We start from the raw sequence: 25,377 nt of genomic DNA, 5'->3' as shown, positions 1-25,377 counted from the left end.
GGAGGAAGGGATGGGGTGGGTGACCGGCGGGTTGCACGGAGCCCAGTTCCCAGCCCCAGCGTGGCTGCAGGCGGAGGAAGCTCCCCGTCACCCGGCCTTGCGCAAGGGCCCTGTAATTATCCGGGGAAAATCGCCCTGCTTGGCTTTCCCATCCAGCCAAGGCGCCCGTGCTGCAAGCAGCCCAAAATACTCAAAGATCTCCAACGGCTTGGGGACCCCCTGAGGTCGGAGCAGCTTTTATGGCAGGATGGAAGGGGGGAAAAATGATGAGCCCCCAACAATCCTCCCCTCTGCCCAGCCCCGGGGATGGGCGCCAAAGCTGCCCGCAGGCTGCTGTGCGCTCCCAGCAGGCCGGGCAGGAATTTGGAGCAGGGAGGGAAGGAGGGGAGGAGAAAACCAAGCCAAGGCGCTGGGTTTCTGCCTGCCGTGCCCCAATCCTGCAGAAAGCCCTGCTCGGTCCATGGTGGCCGTCCCAGTGCCAGGGCTCCCCTGCTTCCCAGCCCGGTGGCACCCGCAGACCCCGCTCGTTGCGCCCTCTCGGGAAGGGGAGACCCGAAAAAACAGGCAGAAAACAACCCCGAAAGGGGTTTTCCCCCACGCCCGCCAGGGCAGAGGTGGCGGAGGCAGCGGTGCAAGCCGGCGCAAGCCCCACGTGGGCACGAAGAGAGCTCCGGGTGCAGACGTGAGGCACCAAAAGCAAGACCTGGAGCAGCACCAGGAGACGAGCGACCGCTAAATCCCAATGCTCTCAGCTCTGCCCCAGCCCTCCACGACCAGGGCACGATGCTCCAACACCCCGAAAAAGCCACGCGGGGTTGTTCCTGTGAGCAAATATTGCTCACCAGCCCTGCCCCACGCTCGCAGGAAAGCGCCACATGGCACAAGCACGCTCAGCACCTCGTGCCGTAGGTACGTGCATCCACAGGCAGCCCAGCTGTGCTCACACACAGCCAGCTCAAAAACCCTCTGCCAGCGCCACCGAACCCCCACAGGGGCTGTACACCATTAAAGGGATATTTAAAATCACTAATAAGGGGCTGATGAAGTTTGGGAGCTGCCGACACCAGCCATATGCCTCCGACACGCACGGTGCAGTCGGTGCCGTGGCAGCGCAACTGCAGGTACCAGCTCGCCTAATTAAGCAGCAGAAGAAAGCCTCATTTAAAACAAAGCTCTTATTTTATTTATTTGCTGACAGTAGCAGAGCAATTCCCTCCAGCACGACGTGAAAGCAAACACGCTGTCCTCAAAATAAACCGCCCCGGGCTTTTTAATTTCTCCCTTCCACAAGTGTTCCCTGGCTTGGCTTTGGGAAGGGAGAAACCACCCGAGGTGGAGCCAGCCTGCAGCCCCCATTAGCATGGCAGAGGGCTTGCAGAGCCGGCTCGTCACCCCCTCACCAAGGCAAAAATGCAAGCACATGCTGATGAAGTGTCCTTCAGAGCGTCCCCCCCCCGCTGCCACCCTCCTGCAGGTGCCCACGGGACGGGGATGCTGCCGGTGCTGGTCCCCGAAGCCCTCCTGGCCACAGGAAGGGAGCAGAAGGCCACCGTGCTTTTACTTAGCATCTTTATTTCTCCAAGTGCTTTAAATAGATATGGATTGACTCTCAGCTCTGGTTATTGCAGCTTGAAAGGGGAGCTGCAGGCACTTTGATTGATGAACACGAGGCTGCTCCTCGGTGTCCAAAGCCACCCGGAGCCTCCTCCTGCCTCAGCAGCTGCCAGGCGCCCTGCATCCCCTTCCCGGTAAGGGCACGAGGATGGCAGCACCATGCAGGCGTTTGCCCTCCTGTGCGACAATTTTGGGTAAAGGCTGCTCCAGGAGTGCCACAGCCAGCGCAGTGGAGACCCCCAGCACCCCAAAAAGGATGGGGACCAGCCCGTAGGGAGACGGTGGCTCCGTATCCCCCATCCATCACGCCCAGCCACCTCTTCCTTCCTTCCCCTGCCACCTTCCCCGCTCGCTCTGAGCTCACCCCGATCACCACGTTCACTCTTTTCCTAGCTGCAAACCCAGCCAGCAACTTATAAATTCATGGCAACGGGGAGAGACGCCGCGAGTTTTTACGCACAGCGCTGGCTCTGGGACACGCATTTTTCTTCGCGGTGATGAAAAGTAATTCCTTTCGGTTAAGGGGTAAGTAAAATCACCCCGGGAAGCCGCAGGTAAATCTATTGCGGCGACCCTGAGCAGGCGCTTCCCCAGGGCTTCGAGGCAGCAAAGTGATCAGGCAGCGGGCTGGTAGCACGTCCAGGCTGAACCATAAGTCTTGAGCGCATGAAAGGTATTCCTAACGGCACGCTGGGTTAGCAGGGGAGGGAAAAAAAAGAAAAAAAAAAAAAAAGGTGGAGAAGGAGAAGGCACAGAGGGGACAGAGAACGGAGATGGGGCAGGGCTGGGGCTGGGCATCGCTGCCACCAGGGGATTCCTCCAGATGGACGCTGCTGCACCCTGCCACCTCCTGCAGGTCAGGTTCATCCTCCTTTCCAAAAAACCCCACCCAACATTTCTTTGCACGAGTGCAAGGGTCACCACTCCATCCCCAAAGCCACCGCCTCCCCGCGCGGCGTGCGGTCGGAGCACCAAAAGGGCATCGCGTCACATCCAACCACATCCAGGTCCTGTTGTTTCTCCTTTTGTAGCCACGGGAAGAAAGGGCTGCTCTGTAATCAGCCCTCCGCTGGCTCCCGTGCTGCTTTCGGCAGCGAGCAGGGCACCGCAGGGCTGCTTTCATGTGGCAAGGGCAGCTTCCAAGCAGTGCCACCGCGCCGAAATTAAAGCCCCGCTCGCTCCCGGAGGCATCCTGCTTGCCTCGGACCTGAGCTCCCTTCCAAAAGCCTGCAGTACAGCGAGCTGACCACCTTCCTTGCTAAATAGGCACTCGGGAAATTTAATCTGCCCCGAAAATAATGCCTAGTGCCTCTTTCTGATGAGAGGAGCAGCTCCTTCCAGCTCTCACCAATGTCCTTTTGGCGAATGCTCTCCATTTCTTGTTCCACTTCGCACGTGTGTGAACACAATTCCCCCCCCACAATGGGGAGCAGAGCAGCTCCAGACCAGGACTCACTAACAAACCCGCACGTTTTCTCTTCACCAATGCTTCTTCATAGCTTTGGTTTACTGTTCAGTCCAAAATTATTGAGGTTTTCCCCTCCTTCCCTGCAAAACTTGGTAACGTGAGCTCACCGACGCGGAGACGGAGACCAAAGCCTCCCGCAGCCAGCAGTGACCTCAGCCACGAAACATCACAAGGGGCAGCTTCAAAACAGATTTTATGGAGATTTTTGGATTCGGAAGCAATGCCATCCCCCTGCGTGCACTTCATCCAGAACAAGCACCCCGATTCTGGAGGAAAACACGCTTTGCTTCCCCAAAAGCCCCCCTCCCAGCACCCTGCGCTAACGCCTCCCAGCACCCTGCCATCTCTTCCCTCCCAATCTGGATTCTTTTAGGAAGCCAGGCTAAAAACAGAAGCCTCCCCCCCAAAGCCAACAAATAGAAAATAACCCAGACAGAAAAATAAATACTTTCTCGGGCACGGCAGCTCCTCTCGGGCCGCGGTGCCCCGGGGTCCCTTTGGGGAGGGCCAGAGCATCGCCTCCGTCTCCTCCTGCACCCCACGGGGAGTGGGGTCCCCAGGGGCTGGAGCAGATGGTTTCCACGCTGACAGGTTGCAAACAGCTCCGGCGAGCCGCTCGGGGGATCGGATATTGTCTCCGTGCCTCTAGGTTTTGGAAGGGAAGAGCCCTCCCAGCTAACAGCTCGGCTGCTGCCCCCCCCCCGGGTCTCACATCCTTCCTCAAAGCATCTTCACCGAGCTCCAACAACTCTCCGAGTGCCTGCGCATCACTTTTTCCACCCTGCAAAGGGAAAAGTGAATCTTTTCACGTGCCCACCCCTTACGCAGCTGGAACGAGGCCGTTCGGACACAAAAACAACACCAAGTCTGCTTTTCCACACATTTTGTGGGGATTTCCAGCCCTTTCTCCCCTTTTTAGGGCCTGTCTGCCAAGGAGCACCAGCCCTCTTGCAGAGGCTCTGAGCAATATCGTTCTGGCAGTGAGGCATGGTAGAAATTACCACATTTAGGTCAAAACCTTGATGTTTTTAGCACATCTGAGGATTTGGGGTTGCAATTTCTCCCCTGAGACTGAAGCTCCCTTCAAGACAAACCTTCACTGTCTTCAGGGAAGGGAGGATGAGGTCACGGGAAGTTTTCTTTGGTGGAGGAGAGAAGAGGATGGGGAAATTGTTTCAAAGCCTGAAGAAAACTCTCAAACCTGCACTGCTCCTTCGGCAGGGCAGATACGGAGAGGAGGGACCTGGAAGGAGGTGGAGTGAGGTTTTTTCCCTGTAGGATTTCACAGCAGCTCCCAGCTGTGCCCCCAGAAGGTGGCAAGACATCCCAGAGATGGAGAGGAGGCAGCTGGACCCTAAACCTTCCTCTCTTGCCTTCTCATCAACGCACAGAAGCCACGAGCCCAGGACAACTCGGAGAAGCTTCTTTCCAACGTCGTCACCGCTCATTTATGGGATCTTCAGGATTCGGGACGAGCCCTGAACACAGCAGCGACACCACAGAGCCCCAGCAGGGACCCAGCTCCTCTCTGAGCAGCTTCTGACCCTTTTAGTTCTCCCTCCAGCCTCGCTGCATCCCACCGGGCTGCGGAAGGCCGCCGAGCTGCGCGGCTCCGGCTCCTTTTGTTCCCCCGCCGTTCGCAGCCCTGCAACTCGAGCCTGGCAGAAAACATGTGGTTTGCATTCTCTCCCCTCCACTTTCCGCAGCCTTCCCCCTCTGGAAGCAACGAGCCCTTCCTCTCGTGGGGAGGAAATCGCAGGCATACCTCTCCGAAGATGGAGAGGCTGCGGCGAGAGCCCCGCGCTGTGCCCGCCGTGCGCCCAAAGAGGCGGACGGGCACGGATGTGTCCTTTGGGGAGAGAAAGGGGAAGGCAGAGAGAGGGTGTGCGGGGCAAGGAGAGGCTCCAGGCCACCAAAAAGCCACCCAGATGCAGACCTTGAGCCCTGTCCCCTCGTACAAGCAGGGGAAAGCCAGGAAGAGCAGTGATCCCATTGGATAGGCGCATCGCCGCGTGCTCCATTTCTATATATATATATTTTTTTTCCCCTGCAGCACAGAATCACAAAGCCTGACGCTTTCTCCAAGCCAAGCACCGATGGATTTCACTTAGAGGGTATTACAGAGCTAGGCTGACAGCTCGGCACGCTGTGTCCCTGACCGCTCGGCGCCCCGCATCCGCGCGGATCGGCCGGGACCCCGGCTGCGGAGCCGGCGCGTGGGATTTTCCAGCCCCGGCAGGACCGGCCCCAGCACACCCCAGCCTCGGTGTTTTTGCTGCAAACTCCAAAGGAACCTGCCCATTTCGCCCCGCTTTGCATAACCAGTTTATCCCAGTGTTTGTTTTAAAAACTTCGGCTCCTGTTAGTCACTGCTCAGAGCAAACCGACCCAGCCCTATCGCCAGCTTTTGGAGCTTGCTTTTCCAGCTCTGGGCAGAGCCAAGGTTTTTATGTTGTTGTATAAATTTTAGGGCCTGAAATATGTGCCTCCGTACCTCGTTTTACACAGACCCGTTGCGGCCGCTGCCCCGGTTATTTTTGAAGTCGCTCTCTGCAGGTTACAACACGGTAGCTGGAGCACCCAACACCCAGGGAAGGGATTAAAAAACGCCTTCAACCCAAAGCTGGCATCCCCAGGCTATCACAACACGGTACTTTCAGCATTCAAAGCCTACACAAAAAAGCCTTTCTTGCTTCACCCCAGCAGAGCGCAGGCTGTCCGCTCACCAGCAGAAATTCACCCAGCACAGGCACACGTGGAGAAAAAGGGGGAGTTTCACAGCCTCTGGTGCTCAGCCATCCCTCCGCACCACCACGTTTCCTGGTGGCACGCAGCAAAATGAAGGGTTTTCAAGCTTTCCTTGCTTTGTTCCAAAAGGAGAAACCTTCCAAATACCATTCCAGCACAAGCACGGGGTGGCAGCACCCAGAAGGGCGACGGTGAGGTCTCCAGGGGGGCTTGCGGCTTCTGTGTGGCGTTGGGTTGGATCCATTTTGCTCCTGAGTGACCACGAAAATACATCCTGCCCCTAACCGATGGGGAGGGCAGGGGAAGGCCCTACACCCTTTGAACACGCCTGCAGAAGTCACTCTTTGGCATAAAGCACGTGCTGCTAGGGATGGGGGAGAGGCACTCGGAGGGCTTCGTCTGCTGCGGGGTGCGTGCGCCCACGGCACCGGCAATGACCCAACCCCAAACCTCAGCGTTGAGGCCAGGAGCAGACAGCACCACCCCAATGCACCCCAGGCGTGTCCCTCCTCCTGTTTTAAATCCGTCCTGAAGAACCCCTGGGCTCCCTAAGCTCCCGCCCAAGGAAAGCTCCCACGCCACCCGAGGCATCGCAACCCCTTTCATCGCCGCCCACAGCCACCCCCGCCAGCCGCCCGGCCGGGAAGCCCGGTTCTTGTCCTACAACATCTCCTCCTCCTCCCAACCGGGTTGCAGGACGAGCAATTTCAGGCTGCCAGGCGGCGACGAGGGGGTCATCGGGGATAATTTCCAGGCTGGCAGCTCGCAGGGAGGAGAAATGTGCCGCAGACGCCTCACCAGGTGCCAGCAGGGTGGAGAAGAGCTCGCTGAGCTCCCTCGCATCATTTAACAAGTCACCGTGTCAGTCCCCATAAAACTTTAACGGGGAGGGATGCTCGATGGTAAGCAGCGCCGTGACTTCCACGAGCCATCCCTGCCTGCTCAGAACCCCCTCTGGTCCTCATTTTAGCAAAGCAAATCCTACTCAGGCGCAGCTACATTGAGGGGTGCTGCATCCACCCCTCCGGCGAGCAAAAGCATCCCCAAGTGGTCCTCCACCTGTCTTCAGTAACATCAACACCAAGCACATTTCTCCAGCTATACATAAGGGGATTTTTACTCTTTCAAACAACATAAACCCATCAAAAACAAAACCATAAAGCTCAAGGATGCTGCCCACAGCATCGCTCCCAAAGGAGCACAAAGCTCATCGCACCCAGAGGTCCTCACCTCTCCTCCAAACTGCTGCAGCTTGCCCCACACACGTTTAACACCCCAAAATGAGATTTTCCACGCTCTTTCAAAGGAAAACAATCGCTCGGCTTCAGGCTTGGCAAGAAGGGGAGGCGAGGTGACCCGAGGGACCCGCACAGAGCCATACCAGCGGGACCACCAGCAAGCACGAGAGGTGCCAGGACCCAGCTTTGTGTCCGGATGGGTGAGGGTTTGGTAACGCCTGGGGACAGCCCGTGCTTGGAGGCAGGGCAGGCAACCTAGCGCCTTCTTCCCAGCCATACTGGGGCAGAAAATGGGGGCAATCCCTTTTTTCTTGCTCCATAACAGAAGCTAAAGCACCTCTCCAAGCTACGAGGAAGCAAAGTGGCTCCAAACATTTGCTTCTCAAATCCCAGGGTGATTATCCCAGCCCCATCCGGCCGGGGCGAGCCCCGCTCTGCCTCCCCATTGATATTCCAATCCACACAAATCCCGGTCCCGAGATTTTGGGCTCCGTTTGGGGCTGCTGGAGGAGGCAGCCCTGATGTGCAGCTCTCCATCGCACCCCTCCGAACCTCCCCAGCGGGCTTGGGGAGCTGCTAATTCCTCCTCCCCGCAGCAAGGCAACAGCACCCCAAAACCCAGAGGGTCTCGGAGAAGACCCAGGTCAGAGCAGGGGGGTCCCTCGGAGCGAGGAGGCACTTGCAGGAGATGAAAGCCAGCATGCAGGACACGCCAGAGCAAGCCCCGTGCTAAATAATCCCTGCTTCCCAAGCAGTGCTTCACGCTGCCTTTCCCAGCCCGGCTCCTGTTCGATGTCGGGGTTCACGCTGCCCTTCCCTCCCCTCCAAGGGCACCCCGACAGTGCCTCGCCAACCCCCTGCTCCCAACTCCCCAGATTTTCTTTTCTTTTTTTTTTTTCTTTTCCTTTTTAAGCTCAAAACAAAGAGCAGAGACAAAAATCCCCCGAAAAGCCCAAGCTCAGCAAAGCCGCGGCTGCTCCCAGCCCGGCGGTTTCGGAGGAGGAGAGGGCTGCTCGTGCTTCCCCGCCGCGCTCCCAAGGAGCAGGTCCGGGGCTGCCAGCCCAGCGCATTCCTGTGCCGTGAGTCAGGGCTCCGAAAAACCAGGAGGCTTCAAAAATAATCCTGGCGCGGCCGGGATGCTTCGCTCGCCTCCTACCACGGCCCCGGCTCCCCGCACAGGACCAGAATTCGGATAAAACCCTCGGGGGCAGCATCGCCCCCCGGGCTGGGGCTCCAGCGCACAAGTAGAAGCCAAGCCCAGCTCCGAAACAGCCTCAGTTGTAAAATGTCAAGTGCCACACAAGCCTGGGGACAGCTAGGTGGATTTTTGGGGTTTTCTTCCCCAAAGCTGTGCGTTAATGCGAGCCCTCGGTGGGTCAGGATTTGTTTCTTCCAGCTGGATCCCAGGAGCCACATCACCCCAAAGCGCTCCATTCAGCCCTCCTGCGGTGCCACAAGGGGAAAGAGCTCTGGGTTTGGGGTGAAGCATCCCACACAGCATCCCTTGAGGTCCCTTTGTACCAGCAGGGCCGGGATTTTCAGCCCCAGATCCCCAGCACCCCTAGTGCAAGGGCCCACCCCGAGCGCTGACTCACGAGCAGGGCTGGCTTGCACAATCCGAGTGATTACAGCAAATTACAGCTCGGCACGGCGAGGCACACCAAAAAGCAGAGGCGACGGGCCTCGAAAGGCCACGGGGCAGCCGGGGGCACCAGCAGGAGCAGCCACCTCTGGCCAAAAGGGCGAGGAAAGCAAGACGCAGGTGGGAGCGCAGGGAAACGCTTCCCCCCTTATTAGCATCGCTAAATCTGGGGGAATACAAGTGAATAAGGCCCAGCAGGGACCTGGGGCTTTATGGCCTTGATGCCTGCTGTAATGAACTCCTCGAGACTCCATCGAGCCCTCCTGCCTGCCCCTCGCCACCCCGCGCTTCCTGCTGGCACGGGGCACCCGCAGGACCTCGCGCTGCAGGAGCTCAAGGACACGGCTGTCCTCCAGCTCCTGGGACACCAGGATGGAGAGCAACAGGTCCCAGGCTGCTCCCCTGCCACCCGTGGGGACGATGCAGGGGGCACAGAACCAGCACTGTCACCAATCCCCCCCCCCCCGTCTCCCCAGGTGTTGGGAACCCCAAGGGGATCCCAAGCAGACCCCAATCTCCCCAGATATTTGGTCCAGAAGAGGGGCAGGAGGGCAGCGTGCCCACCATGCAGCCATCCCTACTGCACCCCACAGCACCCCCGTTGTCCTGGGTGTTTTAAGCCAGGCTCTGCAGCAGGCACAGAGGAGCTAAAGGGAAAGGAGAGGCAACTCGCTGCGATCCCGTACAGGCACGCCGGGAAGCTCCCCGCATCCCCCTGGTCAGGCTCAACTCGTTTTTCCTTCTTCGTTCCCTCCCTCTCATCTCGCGGGCATGCAAAAGCCAAGAGCAAGGAGCCGGGCAGGGGGGTGCTGATGTCCCCCCCCCGTGTCCCCAGCAGCCACCGAGCCCCCCCAACCCCTCGGCCTGTCCGTGAGGGAGAAGATTGCCCTGCACCGCCACGGCCAGGCCCCCGGAGATGCCAGAGGAAGAACCGGGTAGGATCTTTGCACGGCGGGGGCGGACAAAAAAAAAAATAATAATAATAAATAATAATCTGATGAAACTCCCTCCCCAAAATTCCTCGTCGCCTTAATTAGGCTTCAGAAAGGAAGGCTGGGCTCATTTTCCTAGAAAAGCAGCTTGGCAAGGGGACGCTTTCAGCGAGCAGCCAGCGGGATGCTCTCCCCATAAGTTTCCCCCAGGATTACGACCGTGCCCGGGGCAGGAGGGTCCCGTACGTATGGCTACGACCTCCCCAGCCTCCAACTTTTCGGGGTGCCACATCCAAGCACCAGAGGATGACTTTCTGCGTCTGGACACGGAGGAGCAACCCGCTGCCGCAGGACGGAGCAGCATCCGAGGTGTCGTTTGCGGGGAAAAGGGGGAGCATGAATAATTCCCATATATTTTTACAGCACGAGGCTGAACTGGATGATGATGGGAGCCCCAACGCGAGCGGGCAGCGGGAGGGCCGTGCCTCTGGTTATCTTCTCGTCCGTGGCAGGGATTACGACGGAAGGGCAGGATTTTAAGAGCATCTCAATCACAAGATTCGGGGCCGCACAGGAAACTTTGAAGAGCCATAGCGGAAAAAATTAAGTAAATAAATAAATAAATAAATAAGGAAAAAAAAAGAGATCGCCGAGCTGCCCGGCCATCCAGAACTGGGTTTTTAGAAGAACGCAGATAAAAAAAAAATGAAAATATCCAGCCTGAGTAATTACTTATTTGACCCGCTGGGAAATTACAGCCCACGGTGTTATAAACAGGGATGGGTTTGTTTTGCTCTTCCCAGACGGCAAGGAAAAAAAAAAAAAAGAAAGAAAAAAAAAAAAGAAAAACAAAAAAACGGCGCAGTAAAACCAAAAGCAGAAAACCGAGGGGGGGGGGGCAGAGGAGCAGCCCCGAGCCCTTCCCGAGGCTCCCCGAGCCCTGGGGGTGCAGGGGGGGAGTCCGGGGAAGGGATGCTCGGTGCCCCCCGTTTCTCATCCTTTTCACCCCAAAAAAACGAGGGGGGGAGGCGCAGCCCTCTGCGCTCCGCCGCGGGGATGCGCCCTCCCCAAAAAACTTCCCCTCACCCCAAAACATAGCCAAAAAAAAACAACTTACCTGCGGCGGCCAGCGCCCAGCGGCGGTGCAGGAGGAAGAGGAGGAGGAGGAGGAGGAGGATGAAGATGCGGCGGGGGGGTCCCGGGGGCTGCATGGCGGAGCGCAGCGCCCAGCGCACAGCCGCCCTGCGCGCCCGCCTCGCCGCTCTGCCGGGCTGCCCGGAGCCGGGAGGGGCGGGCAGGGGGCGGGAGGGGGCGGGAGGGGGAGGGCCATGGGAGGGGCTTAACCCCGCCACCACCCCCCCACGGCCCCCTCTTTGCCCCCCCCAGCAGCCTGCGATGAGCTGCTCCCATCCTCAACCCCCCCTTCCCTCTCCAAGGGTGCCGAAACCCACTCCAAATTTCGGGGTTTTTGGGTAGAGATTTTGCTGCGCGGGGCCCCGATTTTTTTTTTTTTTTTGCCCCCCCCCTCCCCCCGGCTCCTAGAGCCACGAGGAGGCAGCGTAAAAGAATTCAGGTGGAAGGGACCCGCAAAGTGGCCACCTCCAGCACCCCGACCGCTCCAAAAATGTATATAAAATAATAATAAAAAAAATAAAACGCACAGGGGAGGTGCCCTCCTCGGAACCTGGGAGCCCCCCCTCTTGCCAAACCCGAGTTTATGGGTTTGCAAACTTCTCCGGGCGAGGATTTGGGGGATGTGAGCCCTTCCCTGCGGCGGAACGAGGGGGGGCTGCAAGGAGGGTGCGAGGCGCAGGGGGGCAGCAGGAACCGCGCTGCGCGGGGAGAGGGAGGGAGGGAGGGAGGGAGCTGCCGAGCGGGTTTCACTGCCGGCAGCCGCAAGGTTTAGGGGCTGGGGGGAGAAGGGACCCTGGCAGGGAGGAATTACAGCGGCCAGGCCTGGGGTTTGGCACCGGCACCCTCCAGGATGGAGGCTGGCACCCTAGGGGGGTGGCACCCATAGGGTGGCACCCATAGGGTGGGACCCGGCGGTGCATCCCCTGCCCCGCAGCCCTCCGTCCCCTATGTTCAGAGCCAGGCGACGTGCTGGAAAAGGCTGGGGAGCGACACCAAAATCTCCTTTGCCAGCTGCTATCACCATAAAAGCCCCGAATCTGGCTCGCCTGGCGGGGGCCGGGACGCACACGGGGTTAAGCTCGGTGGCGTTGAAGTCATCGTCTGGTATTCAAAATATGAATTAAAGCGACGCAAATTAATGGGTAGCCGACCGCTCTTTCGCAACCGGAGGGAAAAATACGGCCAGGCAAACTTATCATTAAGGCACGAGGGCTGTTTTCCCTCCCAGGTGTTTGCTGCTGCCCCTGCTTTGCCTCGAAATCCCCGGGGCGCGCGGCTCAGCCCGAGCCCCAGCGCTCCCAGCGGGTCCTGGGGTGCGCCGAGCTGCTCGGGTCTCAGGAGCAGCGGGCCCGTGTAACAGCATCAGCACCGTGGAGCAGGTGCAGAGGCGGTGATAATTCCCCATTTCTCCCGTCGCAGGAACGAGGAGTGCCCAAATCTCGTTAGCCAGCCACAGATTTAAGGACAAACAAAAGGCAGCGCTTCACCCGCACCACCCGTGATCGAATTAGGGACCTCGTTGCCACGGGGTGCTATGGAGACCTCCGGCCTGAACGGGCCCCAGAAAGCATTTAGGCACCCTGGAGGGGCACGGGGCTGTCACGGGGCGTTAAACGTGATGGAGGGGTCACCCCAGGGAGCCCTAGGCCTGGGGCAGACGTCAGGCCAGCCTGCCAGCCCCAGCCAGGGATGCTGGATGCCTGCGAGGGAAATACACACCATGCCTCGTCACCTAGATAACCACAGAGAGGGGGTTTTTGGAAGGGACCCTAAAGGTCCCCTAATTCCAACCCCCTCCCACTAGGTCAGGCTGTCCAAAACCCCATCCAGCCCGGCCTCAAGCACCTCCAGGGATGGGAATAAGCCGTTCCCAAATGCTCTCGAGGGCAAGAAGGAGGTTGCTGGACCTCAGACATGCCCAGGCTGGGCAGAGAGGGGCACAGCGGGCACCGGGGTGGACAGGGGGACACCCAGCTCCGTGCATTGGAGAGGTGTGAGCAGCCCCAGCGAGCCAGGAGCTCCATGTCCAACGGGTCTGCACCAAGGGCTGAGCCAAAATTTCCCCCGCCAGCTGGGGCTGTCACCCGTGGCTGCCCTCGTGGGGGACTCGGTGGCACCGGGTGGGCTCCCGCAGCTTCGGGAGGAGCAGGGGGAGCCAAACATCCCCCCCCCTCCGCAGGGCACCAGCGTGTGGTCTCCCTCCAGCATGTCAGCTCAATAATTTATCGTCCAGGAGGTGCAATCACTATCCATAATTCACGAGCAGTAATGTTCTACAAGTTCAAACCTGCAGTGTGGCTCCCCGGACTGCTCGCCATCTTCACGTCCCAAATGGCATTTCTTCCCAAAAGGCAGTGGTTGGCTCTAGGTGCACTCAACAGCAAGGGGCACCCCAAAAATGGCAGGTTTTGGGGCTGTGGCCATCTGTCCCAAGGGCTGCATCGCTGCTGCTCTCTGAAATTATAAAGAAGTCTCGTTTTTTTTGGTCTGGAAGGCTGATAAGCAGGTTGTGACGACACAGGAGCATCCCCAGCGCCGCAGAGGCCAGGCAGGTGGGGAAGGCTGTGAGGTGAGAGGCTGAGTTTTCGGATTAGGGGGGAGAAAAGCCTCTCAGTGCTCTGCAAACTCTGCCCGGCAGACGTACGGCGTGGTGAGGCGGAGCACGCCGCAGCTCCCTGACTCCCAGGGGAGTTGTTTATTAACTCGTCAAAATACAGCGCCTGCTGTTGCCAGCAAGAAGCTAGAACAGCAAAAAAAAAAGGAGAAAACGGAAAAAAGGGAGGGAAAAAAGAAGCCAAGAGACATCAAAATAAATAAATGAATGGACCATGGGTTGCTTTGCTTGGCAGAAGTCTGGAGATGCTCCATGCAAGGAGGTGACGGGGGGGACCCTGGGGACAGGGCACCCACACACTGCTTGCAGAACCCACTCCCCAACCTTCGTGTGATTGGGACAGTGACATCCTTGGCCCCATAAAAATTAAAGTTTCTAGACCAAACGAGGCAATATCTGGAAACGGGGCACCAAATGAATGCTGCGCCCACACGGGGCCGTGCCGCTGCAGCCGTTACATCCTAGTGTTGCTCCTGGCCTAGAAACAGGAGAGCAGCCACCAATTATTTTAATTGTATTTGTTTAAGCACTACAAGTCACGGCCGAACTTTCTTCACTGTGTTTGCTGTCGCTTTGCTCTGCCACGCTCCTCCACAAATTACACATGTCACAGCGGCGGCACCGCCGCGTTGTCACCGGCACAAGTGGCCTCTGCGGCGCGATGCTGCCCGTGCTCCATCAGGGCTTGGGTTTTTTTTCAGCCCCATTAAACAGGGCTTTGAGTTAAGTGCTGTGGAAGGACCTCGGTTGCCCATTGTCCCTGGGGCTGCCAGCGAGCAGGGGTGGGAGATGCTCTGCCCGGTGGGAGGATGAGAAATTCGGTGCCCATGGGATGAGGATGGGCACCGCAGGTCCTGGCCGTGGTCCTTTCAGCATCCGCTGTGGGATTTCCCCAGCCGCCCCCAGTCCTGTAAATTTCTTCTTTAAGGAGTGATTTAAACTTAAAAATGCCCCCCCCCGGTGTGAAAGTGCCACTGCACACAACAGCAGATGGTGTTTGAGCACTGCAAAACAGCAAACGCGCCTTACCAAAAGGCGCAGAGCAGGGACTCCTCGGCGCTACGTGAGTGCCTCGGGGGCTCGATCTGCAGCTTTCAGCGTGGAAGGGGATGAAGAAAAGCACCCAAAGGCTGGGAAGTGCTACGAGCTGGTGTAGCTAGGAGAGGTTTCCCTGTGCGTGGTGTGTGCTGTCCTGGGCAGGAGGCACGGTGCTGGCGCGGCAGGAGGTCCTGCGCACGGGAAGGCGCTCCCTGTGCTACAATAACATGGGTTTTGTTCAGGAAAAGTCAAAACAGTTCCTCAAAACGAGCAAAAAAATAACCAGCACAACCTTTCCTCTCTCTCCCCACCCTGGAAATAAAACAAATAACCCCCTCCGAACCGCATCCTCCCAGTGTTGCTGCTTCCACGCAAAAAAAATAAAACTTTTTCTTAGAGGTTTTACTAAAAAAAACCTCAAGTGCCGCTCATTTCCAAAATAAACAAGCAGGTTTCAGAGATGTGAACACAGAGAGCCCAGGGCACCTTCTGAATGTCACCAAGAAGTGCTGGTCCCCTGCTTGGTGCCTGCTCCAGGCACGGCGGAGATGCCTGGCACCAAACAAGCACCCCAAGCAAAGCAAAAAGCCAAATTCAGGTCCCTTCGCCCTTGCTCTTTATCTGTGGCGCCTCTCCATGAATAAACTTACAAACACCCCTCTCAAGGTTACCCAGCGCTGGTTAAAGATTTAAGAAGAGCGCCGGACGATGTATACAGCTCCTCCTGAAATATTCATCCCCCGGCATCAATGTTTCATCAATTTGCTACCATATATCACCCCTGACACCGGCTTCAATCAGTTTGGTGCGGATTGTGAAAAATAGATATGTTTACAGAACCACCCGCTTCGCTTTCCTTTTTTTTTTTTTTTTTTTTTTTAATATATATATACACAGAATTCAGCATCAATTAGCCGGGCTGGATCTCGGCCTCCCCCTTGCTCCGGGGACGCGCGCGGCCCTCGGGGGGGACCCACTGCCACTTAGCCGGGGCTGCTCTGGGGCAAAGAAACCCTCCCAAAGGCACCACCTGATGATTTATTTTTTATTTTATTTTTTTTATTATTATTTTTTGTGTCCCTGGTGCAGGATCCCTGCTCCTGGGAGCATTTTATATGTCATGGCCGTGTTCCCATGGTGGAGCTCTCCAGGGGACCCCATTAAATGACCTCGTTCCTATGGCAAACAGGGGGAAAAATGTGCCTCTTTGAATATTTGGGCAAAAAGTAGAAAAGTTAAGGCAGGCCTTTGCCTGAAGAGGAGCAGCCAGCCCATCTTACAAGTTCTCTGATCTGATGTGCAAAAGCAGAAGGGCGAGAACCCCCCCGGTGTCTTTAACTGCAGCCTCCAAATGCCAGCCTCGTTTTCGCTCGCTCTGAAATTCCCTCTGTCAGCCTGTCCCTCCGGTTCAGGACCAAAATTGACTTCGTGTCACGAAGGAAGTAATTATTTCCCTCCCCAAATGAGGGTGGCAATTATTTTGCAAACAGTAAGTGACACACACAGTTCAAAACACCGAGCAAGGCCGGATCCTGAGCACCCAGCAGGTCCCTCTCCGGCACCATGCCTCGGGGTGTCCTGCCTTAGTTTCTCTGCCCATTTGTTTCATGCTTGCTTTTCCCCAAGGAACGAGTGGTTCCTCTATCTTGCAAGCATCTCTTCTGCTGCTCTCAAGCACCTTGTGGCTCCTGCAGGTGTTAGCAGCCAACGTAAAGAGCTGCACGAAGAAAGAAGCCCAAACCCTACAAAAACCCAGCAGCACGTACCGGAGAGGGGCGAGCAGCCCCGTAACCATCAACTACCACCAGCAGCCCCCCCGCTCCTCATCCCGCTGCCCTTCTCCAGCACCACAAGGGTTAAGATGAGTCTATTACTGTTTGCTTGTCACTTTGTCGCTGATCTAATGACCATCGATAATAGTTGAATAAGAATTGATGGAGAGATGGATTTAATTAACCCCGGTGTCAGCAGCCAGCGTCGCTGTCTGTTTGCGTTAATGGAGCAGCCCCGGATAAAAAAAACCCTCCTGAGCTTTGCACGGCTGGAAGAGCCCTGCTCATCAGCTGCGCCCTCCAGGTGCTCACAGGGAGGAAATTGCCTCCTCTTGCCCCAAAATGAATAAAAAACCCCGTCTGCTTCTCCCACTGCCCTGTGCAGGGTTGGAGAGGGGGACACCGCAGGGGGAGCCTGTCTGGCACCCACCAGCCTTTCCTTCACACCTCCCCTTCCTCTCATTTTCAGCCGTGATTGCTTTTCTTGTTCCAACACGTGGCAGGCAGGCGGGTCTGGATGCATCCCGTGGTGCTGGGGATGCTCGGGGTGCTCCCGTCCCGGGGAGCCCACGCGGCCACACCGTGGGACCAAGGAATAAGCTCCCTGGTGTGACACGCATCCAGGCTGGAAATAGCTCTCCGGGTAAAAGCAGCTTTTGTCTGGCTGCTGGCGTTTCCAGGTGAGACGGGACAGGTCTCCCACGGCATGAGGTCAGCGGGAACAGCAGTTGCTGGCGACTGGTTTCCTGCTGAGAAATGGTGAGGTCAGCTCCTGGCTCCCGCACCGCCGCCGGCATCTGCAGGGAGCGAGCATCTCGGGCAGGGTTCCCACGGAAAAGCCACGCACAAAACCCGAGGGTGCAGGCAAAGGAGGCAGGGAACATGGCCCTGAAAGGGAAAGCTGTGATTTAGGGTTTTTTTCCTGCCTTTGGGCCTCACGTGTCTGGCTGCAGAAGGAAGATGGCATCACCTACAGGTGGAGAGGTGGGGAGTTTAACACCAAAGTGGCTCATGGGGAGCTCCTGAGCCCTTAAATGTGAGCCAGCTGTGGTGTTGGAGGCAGGGAAACTGGGGTGGCACACGTGGACTGGCCAGAAGGAGGTTTTCCACCAGCAAATCGTCCTCACTCCACTGCCACCAGCCCTATGCATCCAGGGAGGGTGCGCCGAGCATGAGAGGTGCTGGGTGCACCCGCTCTGGGTGCTGGGACGGTTTGGGTGCCCCCAGATCCACCCCGCCACCACCCAAAGCACAGCTAAAGGCCTGTCCTGCTCCAAAACAGCCCCAGCCCTTGGAAAGATGCTGGTTCAGAGAGAAACAGGCTTCCTGTTTTGCTCATCCCCAGCCCAGACAGAAAGCGCCTTTGCCAAGTACATCTCCAAATCCCTGCCAGTAACCTGCAGCCATGGAATATGTGAGACTAGGGGGAAAAAAAAAAACACACACACACACCAAAAACCCAACAGAATTTAATTTTGAAGACCCAGCTAGTCTTATAGCTTTTCAAGCTTGGGAGCAGGTGAGCCAATAATCAAATAAACTGCCCAGAGAGGAAATGAATATTGGGTTTTGTTCCAAATGGATGAGTTCAGCCAGAGTCTGAAAAGGGGAAAAAGAAAAAAAAAAAAGAAAAAAAAAGGTAGGAATTGTTCTGTGACAAACGTATTTTGACAATCCAGCTGAAAGGGCTGACAGAGTTACGAGCGAGGGGGAGGCACCACCGATGGCTGAGTGTCACTCCATGTGTTTTCCCTGATGCAGCCCAGCCTCGCTAACAATGCGTGTCACTGCCCTAGCATCCTCTGGGAGCAACACACGGTGCTCTCGGAGGCCAAGGCGAGTTTCCTCCTGCAATATACCTGCCAACAGCACCGGGGCAGCCAGCACGGACCCGGAAAGGGCGCGGGACGGTGGGGCCGGGGTCTCGGACCAGGCGTCCTGGTGAGGTTTTGTTTGCTGCTGCCTGAAGCCACCTGGAGCCTGGGGACGCTGCGTGGTGAGCGGGTGGCAACGTGCTGCAGTTTTCCCTCATCTCGTAGGGTTTTTGTACGAGCAAGCAAATATCTGGCAGCAATTTCCAGCGTACCAGAAGCCCAGGTGGCAGTGAAGTCAAGGGCATGCCTCTGACCGCTGTTTTCCTGCGGAAACAGGGCTCCGTGTCTCCATCTGCAACCAAAACCTCGTGTTGGGTAAGGCTGGCAAGCGTAGGAGCGTGCTGGCCACTTGCTTTTAGTCTTCAGACCTTAAAACAAGGCTGGCCAGGAGCAGGGACACGTGGCACAAAGCCTTGTGGCCGTGTTTGCCAAGGGGGGATACCAGTCACAGGTTTGAGGGACCAGGGCATTCCCTACTGATGCTAAACTAATGCTGTGCTTACAGATCTTGTGGGATCTGTCCTGTTCCAAGACCTCAAACCCTCTCCAAACTGCCCCAAACCAGGCCACAGGGTCAGAAGAGCTGAAACGGGCACTGGCCAGCAGCCAGGCGCTCACACACGGATAGCCACGACCCCACCAGCTCCGTTTCCTTGGGAAATCCGGCTAAAAATTACACCTGGATCACGGACCCGAGGGATTTTCCGAGTCCCTTCCCAGTCTGAGGACAGCACGGGGTCGGGAGATAAATAAAGCACTTGGGGCTAAACCTCCTCGGGGACGTCTCGGTGCTTCCAGGGACGAGCAGCTTGTGACTCTGTTCAAGTCACAGGAGGGAGTTCAACAAACTGAAGGTCAGGTTGTCTAGGATGGGAAGAACTCCAGAAATCACCAGTGATATATAAATATATTCAGCATTTGTCCCTGACCCGTGCTCTGGCAGGTCTTTCCCACCCAGCTTAATGCCTGGGCTCAGCTCAGCCCGGCCTTGGCAGAGAGGAATCCATCCATTCGGGTCATTTGGGATTAGTAACGGGGGGAAAATAAACAAGCTGGACATTTTAGGTTGTTCCACTCTGCTCCCAGTACCCGGCTTCGTGCTATTATTGCTGGGTTTCATCGTCCTGCTTCTCCTGATGGGATGCAGGCCGTGCTCACATGCAAAACCGTGGCTGCAAGCTGGGGGAAAAAACAACCCTGAGCACAGCAGGAGTAGGCACCGGTGCTGTCCGTAAGCAGGGATGCTCAACCCTGCTTGCACACACCTGAATATTCGGGAAAACCCCCAGAAATACCTTCCCAGTTTGGAGCAGGGGTGCCAGGATCTGTCCTCAGCCCACCTGGGTGCCTCGCTCCTGCGGGACTTCGGTGTCTTTCCAGGATTTCCCATGGCCGTTTGTCCCGACGGCTCCTTTCCTCCACGTGTCTCTGCTGTATTTTTATTCTGGGCTTTCAGATCAAATAGGAGAGGAAAAAAAAAAAAATAGCAAAGCAGCAGTTACCAGAGCCCCTGGAGCAGCTTTGGAGTAAAGACTAGGTTTATTTTATTAGACGTAATAGCCATAATACCTGTTTGCCAACAAAACACGGGGTTGGGGCGTGAGAGCTGAGGAGTTTGAACAAGTTCCCTCTCCCCAGCATCTGTCGGGGTACCAGAGCCCTGGGGGGGAGCCCTCCATCCCCTCTGGATACCCCACCAGGGCTGTTGCACCAACAGCTGCCCAGCCCCGGTGCTAATTTGTCCCCGCAAGGCCATCTGACACCCCCAAGAGCCTGGACAGGGATGAAAATGCCATTCCTCCCAGGTGGCATTGTGCCCCTGCCCGCCTGTGTCCCCACCCACAGCTCCCCTAAAACCCACCCCAAAATGTCCTTTTTCCTCCCAATCCGCGATGCAGATTTACACCGGGTATCACCACGGCAACAGCTTGCCCTCCCCTCCCCAGCCCGACCCCTTCCTCCAGATGCAGGGGCGGAAAAAAAAAAATAAAATTAAAAATAAACAATTTTAATAATGTCACGGAAAGCAGACGGGGATATAAAAAGCCATTAAGCGCTGGAGTGGCCCTCGCCACGGGAAGAGCTCCAGCTCCTTCCCTCTCTGCCTCTCCTCAACCCCCTGAAAGGTAACCTTTAAAACACACCCGGCAGCGTGGTACTTAAACCTCTGGCATTTACCTTCATTTCGCTCTGGCTTTTATTTCTTTCGAGGGGAGGAGGGCTTTTATGTTAGACGAGGACAAGTTGTTTTTTTCCTCCTTCCCCTCGGCTTGATTATTTTCCCCTCCTGTGCACGTGGTCGCTTTTTTTTTTTTAAATAAATAATCTTGGTTTACAGGGTGCGTGCAGGATGGGGATGCAGCGGTGAGTGGGAGCACCACGGTGCTCCCACCATCCCTATTTCGGGGCAGATTTGCAGGAGGAAGGTGAGATCGGTGATGGAGAGGGGTCCCCAGCGAGCTTCAGGATTGGACCCATGCAGAGAAAGTTACCCTCTGAAAGAGATGCTTTTAGAGAATCTCATTTCTCCTTGCAAGAAGAAAATCTCACGTTTTCTAGGCTGGAAAAGCATGACCTAATTGTGCCCAGACACCTGCGGGCAAAGGAGGAGCCCCAGATATATTAATAAAAGGAAACTTGCACAAGTTTTGGGAGCCATTTGTTACTTTCAGCTGTGACCCAGCAATGGAGACATGAATTATTGTCTCCCTGCAACCCAGCAGCACCTGCACAGCCCGGCTGGCCTCGTGCGATGTGCACAGCAGCAACCCCGAGCATCCCCCAGCACCCAAGCAGGACCCCCGAAATCCCACAAGGGCTGGGGAAAGATAAAGATCCAGACAAGTAAAGATCAAACCTCCACCTCCTCAGGGCTCCGAATCAGAATAAATCACCATAAAATAACCTGGGTGTCAGCTCCGGGCACCCAGCTCAGGCCCGAAGGCGTGAACGATGAGCACGGCCAGCGGTCATAAAGAAAACAAGGATCGCCAATTAATTGTGACAGATTAATCACCCAGCAACAAGTAAAACACAGAATTATGAAGATTGCCCATCTCACAGCTGCCCCATTGTGAAATTTTCTGTCTGCAAAGGTTGGAGAGGGCAGACAACCTCCAAGTGCACAAGGCTTCCTTGGGATGCCCCACGTTGGCGGTGCCATCTCTTGGGCTTGAACTGAAATAAACACCTCCAAAAATGCTTCTGAGCAAAGATTGTGGTCCCAATCCATCCTCTAACCGAGCAGAGAAGGGCAGCGGGGGCAAAGCGAGGTTTCCTGGTGTTGAATTACAGAGAGCAGAGCCACCACGCCGTTATGAGGGGAAGGAAAAGCAGAAATCTGCCAAAGGACCCAAGCTGGGCAGGTGAACGAGATGACAGATGAACCCTCAGTCAGACAGACACAGGCACAGGGAGGCTGGCACGGGCACCTCGTGCTGCCTTGGGGGGGGGATTGAGGTTTTGGGGCCCTGTCTCCTTTCCTCTTCCCATCCCATTTGTCCAGAAGGGCTGGGAGCGATCGATAGATGGATGAGATAAGGGGGGGCGTCAGGTTAATTCCAGCTTAAACCCAATTTCCTTTCTCATCAGAGCAGTAGGCATGTTTTAGCAACTGATTATCTCTGCCAGGCAGTTGTGTTTATTCTTCTGGGCTACTTTTGTGAGTTTTCCAAGCCAATCTCCACCGTGACTGTAACATAAAAAGGGAGCGAGGCAGAGAGCGAGCAGAACGCTCTGCCAGGAATTTGGACCAAAATTTCCTTTTTCTTTCCTAAAGGTGAAAGCCAGAAGCTGCTTGCACAGCACCGATGGGGCACATGGTGTAGGAACAGCATGGAAAATCAGCCCCCCTCGCCAGCATTGGTGCCCAAATTATTGCATTTGGGCTCCGACACACCTCTTTTCGGTACCTGGCTCTCCTCCCTACCTTCCCCAACCTGCCCACAGCTGGTCCCTGCCGTGTACCATCTCCGAAGGGTTAAGCACTGCCGTTCCTCGCCTCCACGCAGTCATCCCCTGGCTGTTTGTGCTGGGATGTGTCATTCCCCTCCTTGGCTCAGCTCCTCCAGCAGCGGGTGCCAGCACTGACGTGCTCCAAAGCCCTGCCCGCGCCCAGGGAAGGCTTCTCCTGCTTGCTTCCTGCCCCATCATCCCTCCATCCAGCATCTGATAAAAAAAAAACAAAAACAAAAAACAAACACCTAAGCACATAATTCCAAACTTACCCATTCCTCCCCCACCTCCCTCTGCATTTCTGGGCTTGGTTCCCCCGTAAAAACCCAGCGAGCTCTTTCGGCGTGGTCACCCTGCTGGCATTTTCCTCCCTCGGAATGGGATGCGACAGCGTAGAGCTAACAAGTCCAGGAGGAATACTCATAAAAGAGCCGGTGTCACAGCGCGTTGTTAAAATAGCAGGTGAGCCAGCCGTTTGGAGAGCTTAATGGGCCCACGTTTTAAAAATATCCGTGCTACATCTCACGCGACAGACAATAAATCTGCAGCAGATATGGATTTTCCTGCCCAGCCGCTGCTCCGAGCTGTGGCTCCCTCTCTTTACCCAGGGGGGACTTTTCTGTGCTTTTGCTGCTGCATTTTTGGGGAAGGAGGGATGGAGGAGGGATGCATGTCCTGGGCTGCCAGGAAGGGGTCTTGCACATATTAGCAACCCTGAGCTAAGCCTTTCTGCATCTTCTGCACAGTTTTTGGATGCTCCTTCTACCCAAGCCACTCTTCTTCTCCAATACCAAACTTTGGGGTGGGGGCAGCTTATTCCTGGTGCCCCACAGGCCCATTTTGGCAGAGGGATAAAGAGATGCTGCCATGGGGAGCAAAATATTGGGGCTCCCCTCCCACCCAGACAGCCTGGTACTGCAGAGCCGGGGGTTTGTTCTATCTTATTTTTATTTTTTGCCACGTGCTATTTGCAAGCAGTTAATGCACAACATGAAATCTTCAACCTGACAAGTGAAATTTAGTTAGCCGAGCTTCTATTATTCCCAATTTATTACTCCACTGGAGAGTTATGCAGTCTTAGGGGCTGGAGAAAGGAAAACACGCACCCGCGCATGCACCGACGGGAGCCAGCAAACCAAACCCAAGGCTCCCGCTGAATTATGACTCACAATTTATAAACCATTACGTGCAATGGATTTCAACTATATTTATTGCAATACGACTGCTAGCAGTTCAAAAATCAATTTGGTAAACGCGGAGGGAAAGGGCGAAATTATTAATATGTTTTATATAAATGCCGGGGCTTATCCTTTCCCGGTAAATAACCGCGAGCTCTCCGCTCGCTATCCGCACGAGATCTGTGCCACCCACGGATGCACATCCCAAACACCACGCTGGTGAAAGGAAAGATGCCCCGAGGCATGCCCCATGGGTGGCGGAGCAATGAACAGAGTGGAGACCATCGTATCCACTAGCTGGAGAGGAGCTGAGGTTATTTTTAAGGGATGGGATGCACCCAACGCAAGAGGGAGTTTGGTCCATCGCCTCCACGTGAAGATGCTCAGGGGGAAGATGGGGCAGGAGGCATCCTGAAGGATGGCCCCTGAGGAGCTCGGGGAAAGAAAGGGAGGGCTCAGCTTCATCACAGAGAGCTCTCATCGAGCGCCCTGGCTGGGGGAAAATCGGGGCATCTGCTGCAAAAGGTTGGATGACATCGGTGTCTCCGTTCTGGTGAGCCGCAGCCATATGGTGCGCTCCCAGCGAGAGGGTTCCTCTCCAAATTAAGAAACCAAAGGGAAAGTATGAGATAAGACGAGCAGCAGAGGGGTGTTTTACATGCCTTTAAGGGTGACCTTTCCATTTTTATTTTTTTTTTCTCTGCAGCATCAGGAAGGAAACTCACTTCTATTTTAAAAGAAAAACTGAGTTTCTTGTGTGTTCCCATGATTCTGATGCTGGCACTTTAAATTAATCATTGCAAAGAGCCACCACGAAAATAGCACTACCAGGCATGAATGTCCTCTGGGCAAATGTTGAAAATGCTGCCTGATGTATGCACGTTAAAGAGTTATTCCTCTCCTCCATCTCATTTTATGCAAGCCATCTGAACAGGGAGAAGATTCACTTAAAAAGTTGTTTGCATGGTGTCGTTCGCTGGGCTCTGCTCATTACCCTACAAAGTTTGGCAACGGGGTTAGATTTGCACAGCCCAAACTCACCCTGGGTGCAGCAAGAGTTGTCCTTTTTTCCCCTGGGTGAATGGGAAGCAGATGTGGCCCTCGAGCAGGATGGAGAGGTTTGGACCAAGACCACAGCTTGGGAATGCTGCCAGGAGAGGTGGAAATCCAAGCAATCGGCACCAAATAAAGCTCCCACCATCCGCACATGGGGTGGAGAAACCAAACCCTGCAAACCCAGCAGCACTCCCAGAACAAACCGGCCACCCCAAGGCATGATCGTACTTACAGGGGATGCTCACATTGCTTCCAACCCCAGGAGAAATCACTCAGACAGGAGAAGCTGCGGGGTGCTACCAGGTAGAGAGATCCCAGGGGCTCCCTGGGGAGCAGAACAGTCGGAGGGCAGGACAGTCCTGGTGGGGAGTACAGAAGCACTCCTGATCTGAACCTCAAAAGGCCCCAAACCAGTCTTTCCCCCTCTGAAAAGCCAAAACAAAGCCTGATTTTACTAGAAATGCACTTTTTTTTTTTTTTTTTTAACCAATAACATATTTCCTTGCCATAAATTCCTGCCTTCCTCCATTGCGCATTTAAACCACCCTGATATTCCCCAAGATCTGTTTTCTGGCACTCTCTCACTGTTGCAATTTCCGAAAACAAAGAAGATTTAAAACAAGCAAACTACCTGACCTTACCCTGACTGATGTTTCTCCGGGGCTTTCACCTGAATAATTCTCACCAGCTTCCCATCAGTGGCCGCGGCAGCAGCCACCAGAGGTATCGATCAAGTCCTGAGTCACTTCTGAGCCAGCACAGACACTCGGAGAGAAAAATAAAGTTCTCCAAAGGCAAATCTATCTCATGACAAGAAAGTAAGGAAAGTAGGCTAAAAGCATGGGTGTTAAACGCAACACAACCTGGCTTTAACTCAGGGCTAGGGGTAACACACCTTGGAAAGGAGAGCGTGATTGCTGAGCTATTAAATATTGCCTTTCCTGAATTCTGCTTGGGTTTGTCTCCCAGGAAGATGCCTGCAGGTTTTTCTCCTCTCTGTCCCCCTCCTGAAAGCACAACCGCAGCTATCATGTTTTTATTACACGGTGCATCTGTTGCCACTTCTGTTCAAGTCTCCCAAACAGATCTATTTCCCCCAGATCAGGGGCACTAAA

The 25,377-nt window shown here is 55.6% G+C and overlaps 1 protein-coding gene and 2 long non-coding RNA genes across 9 annotated transcripts in view; 1 reads left to right on the top strand and 2 right to left on the bottom strand.

Annotated features, from left to right (window-relative positions):
- Positions 1–13,109, bottom strand: part of UNC5B (unc-5 netrin receptor B) — a 35,911-nt gene extending 22,802 nt beyond the window's left edge. For 2 of the 3 annotated variants that reach the window (XM_038181275.2, XM_072040327.1), the window contains exon 1: positions 10,760–10,936. In XM_038181275.2, the coding sequence (XP_038037203.2) occupies positions 10,760–10,853 (94 nt within the window). In that variant the 5' untranslated portion in view covers positions 10,854–10,936. Of the gene's footprint in view, positions 1–10,759; positions 10,937–13,063 lie in introns of those variants that run through there. The other variant, XM_072040328.1, reaches the window with a different exon arrangement.
- On the top strand, positions 7,757–10,356 carry LOC140002866 (uncharacterized). Its single transcript, XR_011810429.1, has 2 exons — positions 7,757–8,830; positions 10,066–10,356. It is a non-coding gene; the product is annotated as an uncharacterized lncRNA (long non-coding RNA).
- A 4,773-nt stretch (positions 13,110–17,882) lies between the features above and the next one.
- The window catches only part of LOC101799941 (uncharacterized), a 32,095-nt gene continuing 24,600 nt past the window's right edge, over positions 17,883–25,377 (bottom strand). The window contains exons 8-14 of one of the 5 annotated variants that reach the window (XR_011810424.1): positions 25,158–25,372; positions 24,904–25,062; positions 24,495–24,687; positions 24,248–24,353; positions 22,003–22,241; positions 19,370–19,523; positions 17,883–19,253 (exon numbers count right to left, since the gene is read on the bottom strand). This is a non-coding gene — a long non-coding RNA (uncharacterized lncRNA). Of the gene's footprint in view, positions 19,254–19,339; positions 19,524–22,002; positions 22,242–24,247; positions 24,354–24,494; positions 24,688–24,903; positions 25,063–25,157; positions 25,373–25,377 lie in introns of all 5 variants that reach the window. The other 4 variants (XR_011810425.1, XR_011810423.1, XR_011810427.1 and 1 more) reach the window with 4 other exon arrangements.

The sequence above is a fragment of the Anas platyrhynchos genome, chromosome 6 (assembly GCF_047663525.1).
Source record: "Anas platyrhynchos isolate ZD024472 breed Pekin duck chromosome 6, IASCAAS_PekinDuck_T2T, whole genome shotgun sequence".
In the NCBI taxonomy this organism is placed as follows: Eukaryota; Metazoa; Chordata; class Aves; order Anseriformes; family Anatidae; genus Anas; species Anas platyrhynchos.
This window is presented reverse-complemented; position numbering and strand designations above follow the sequence as displayed.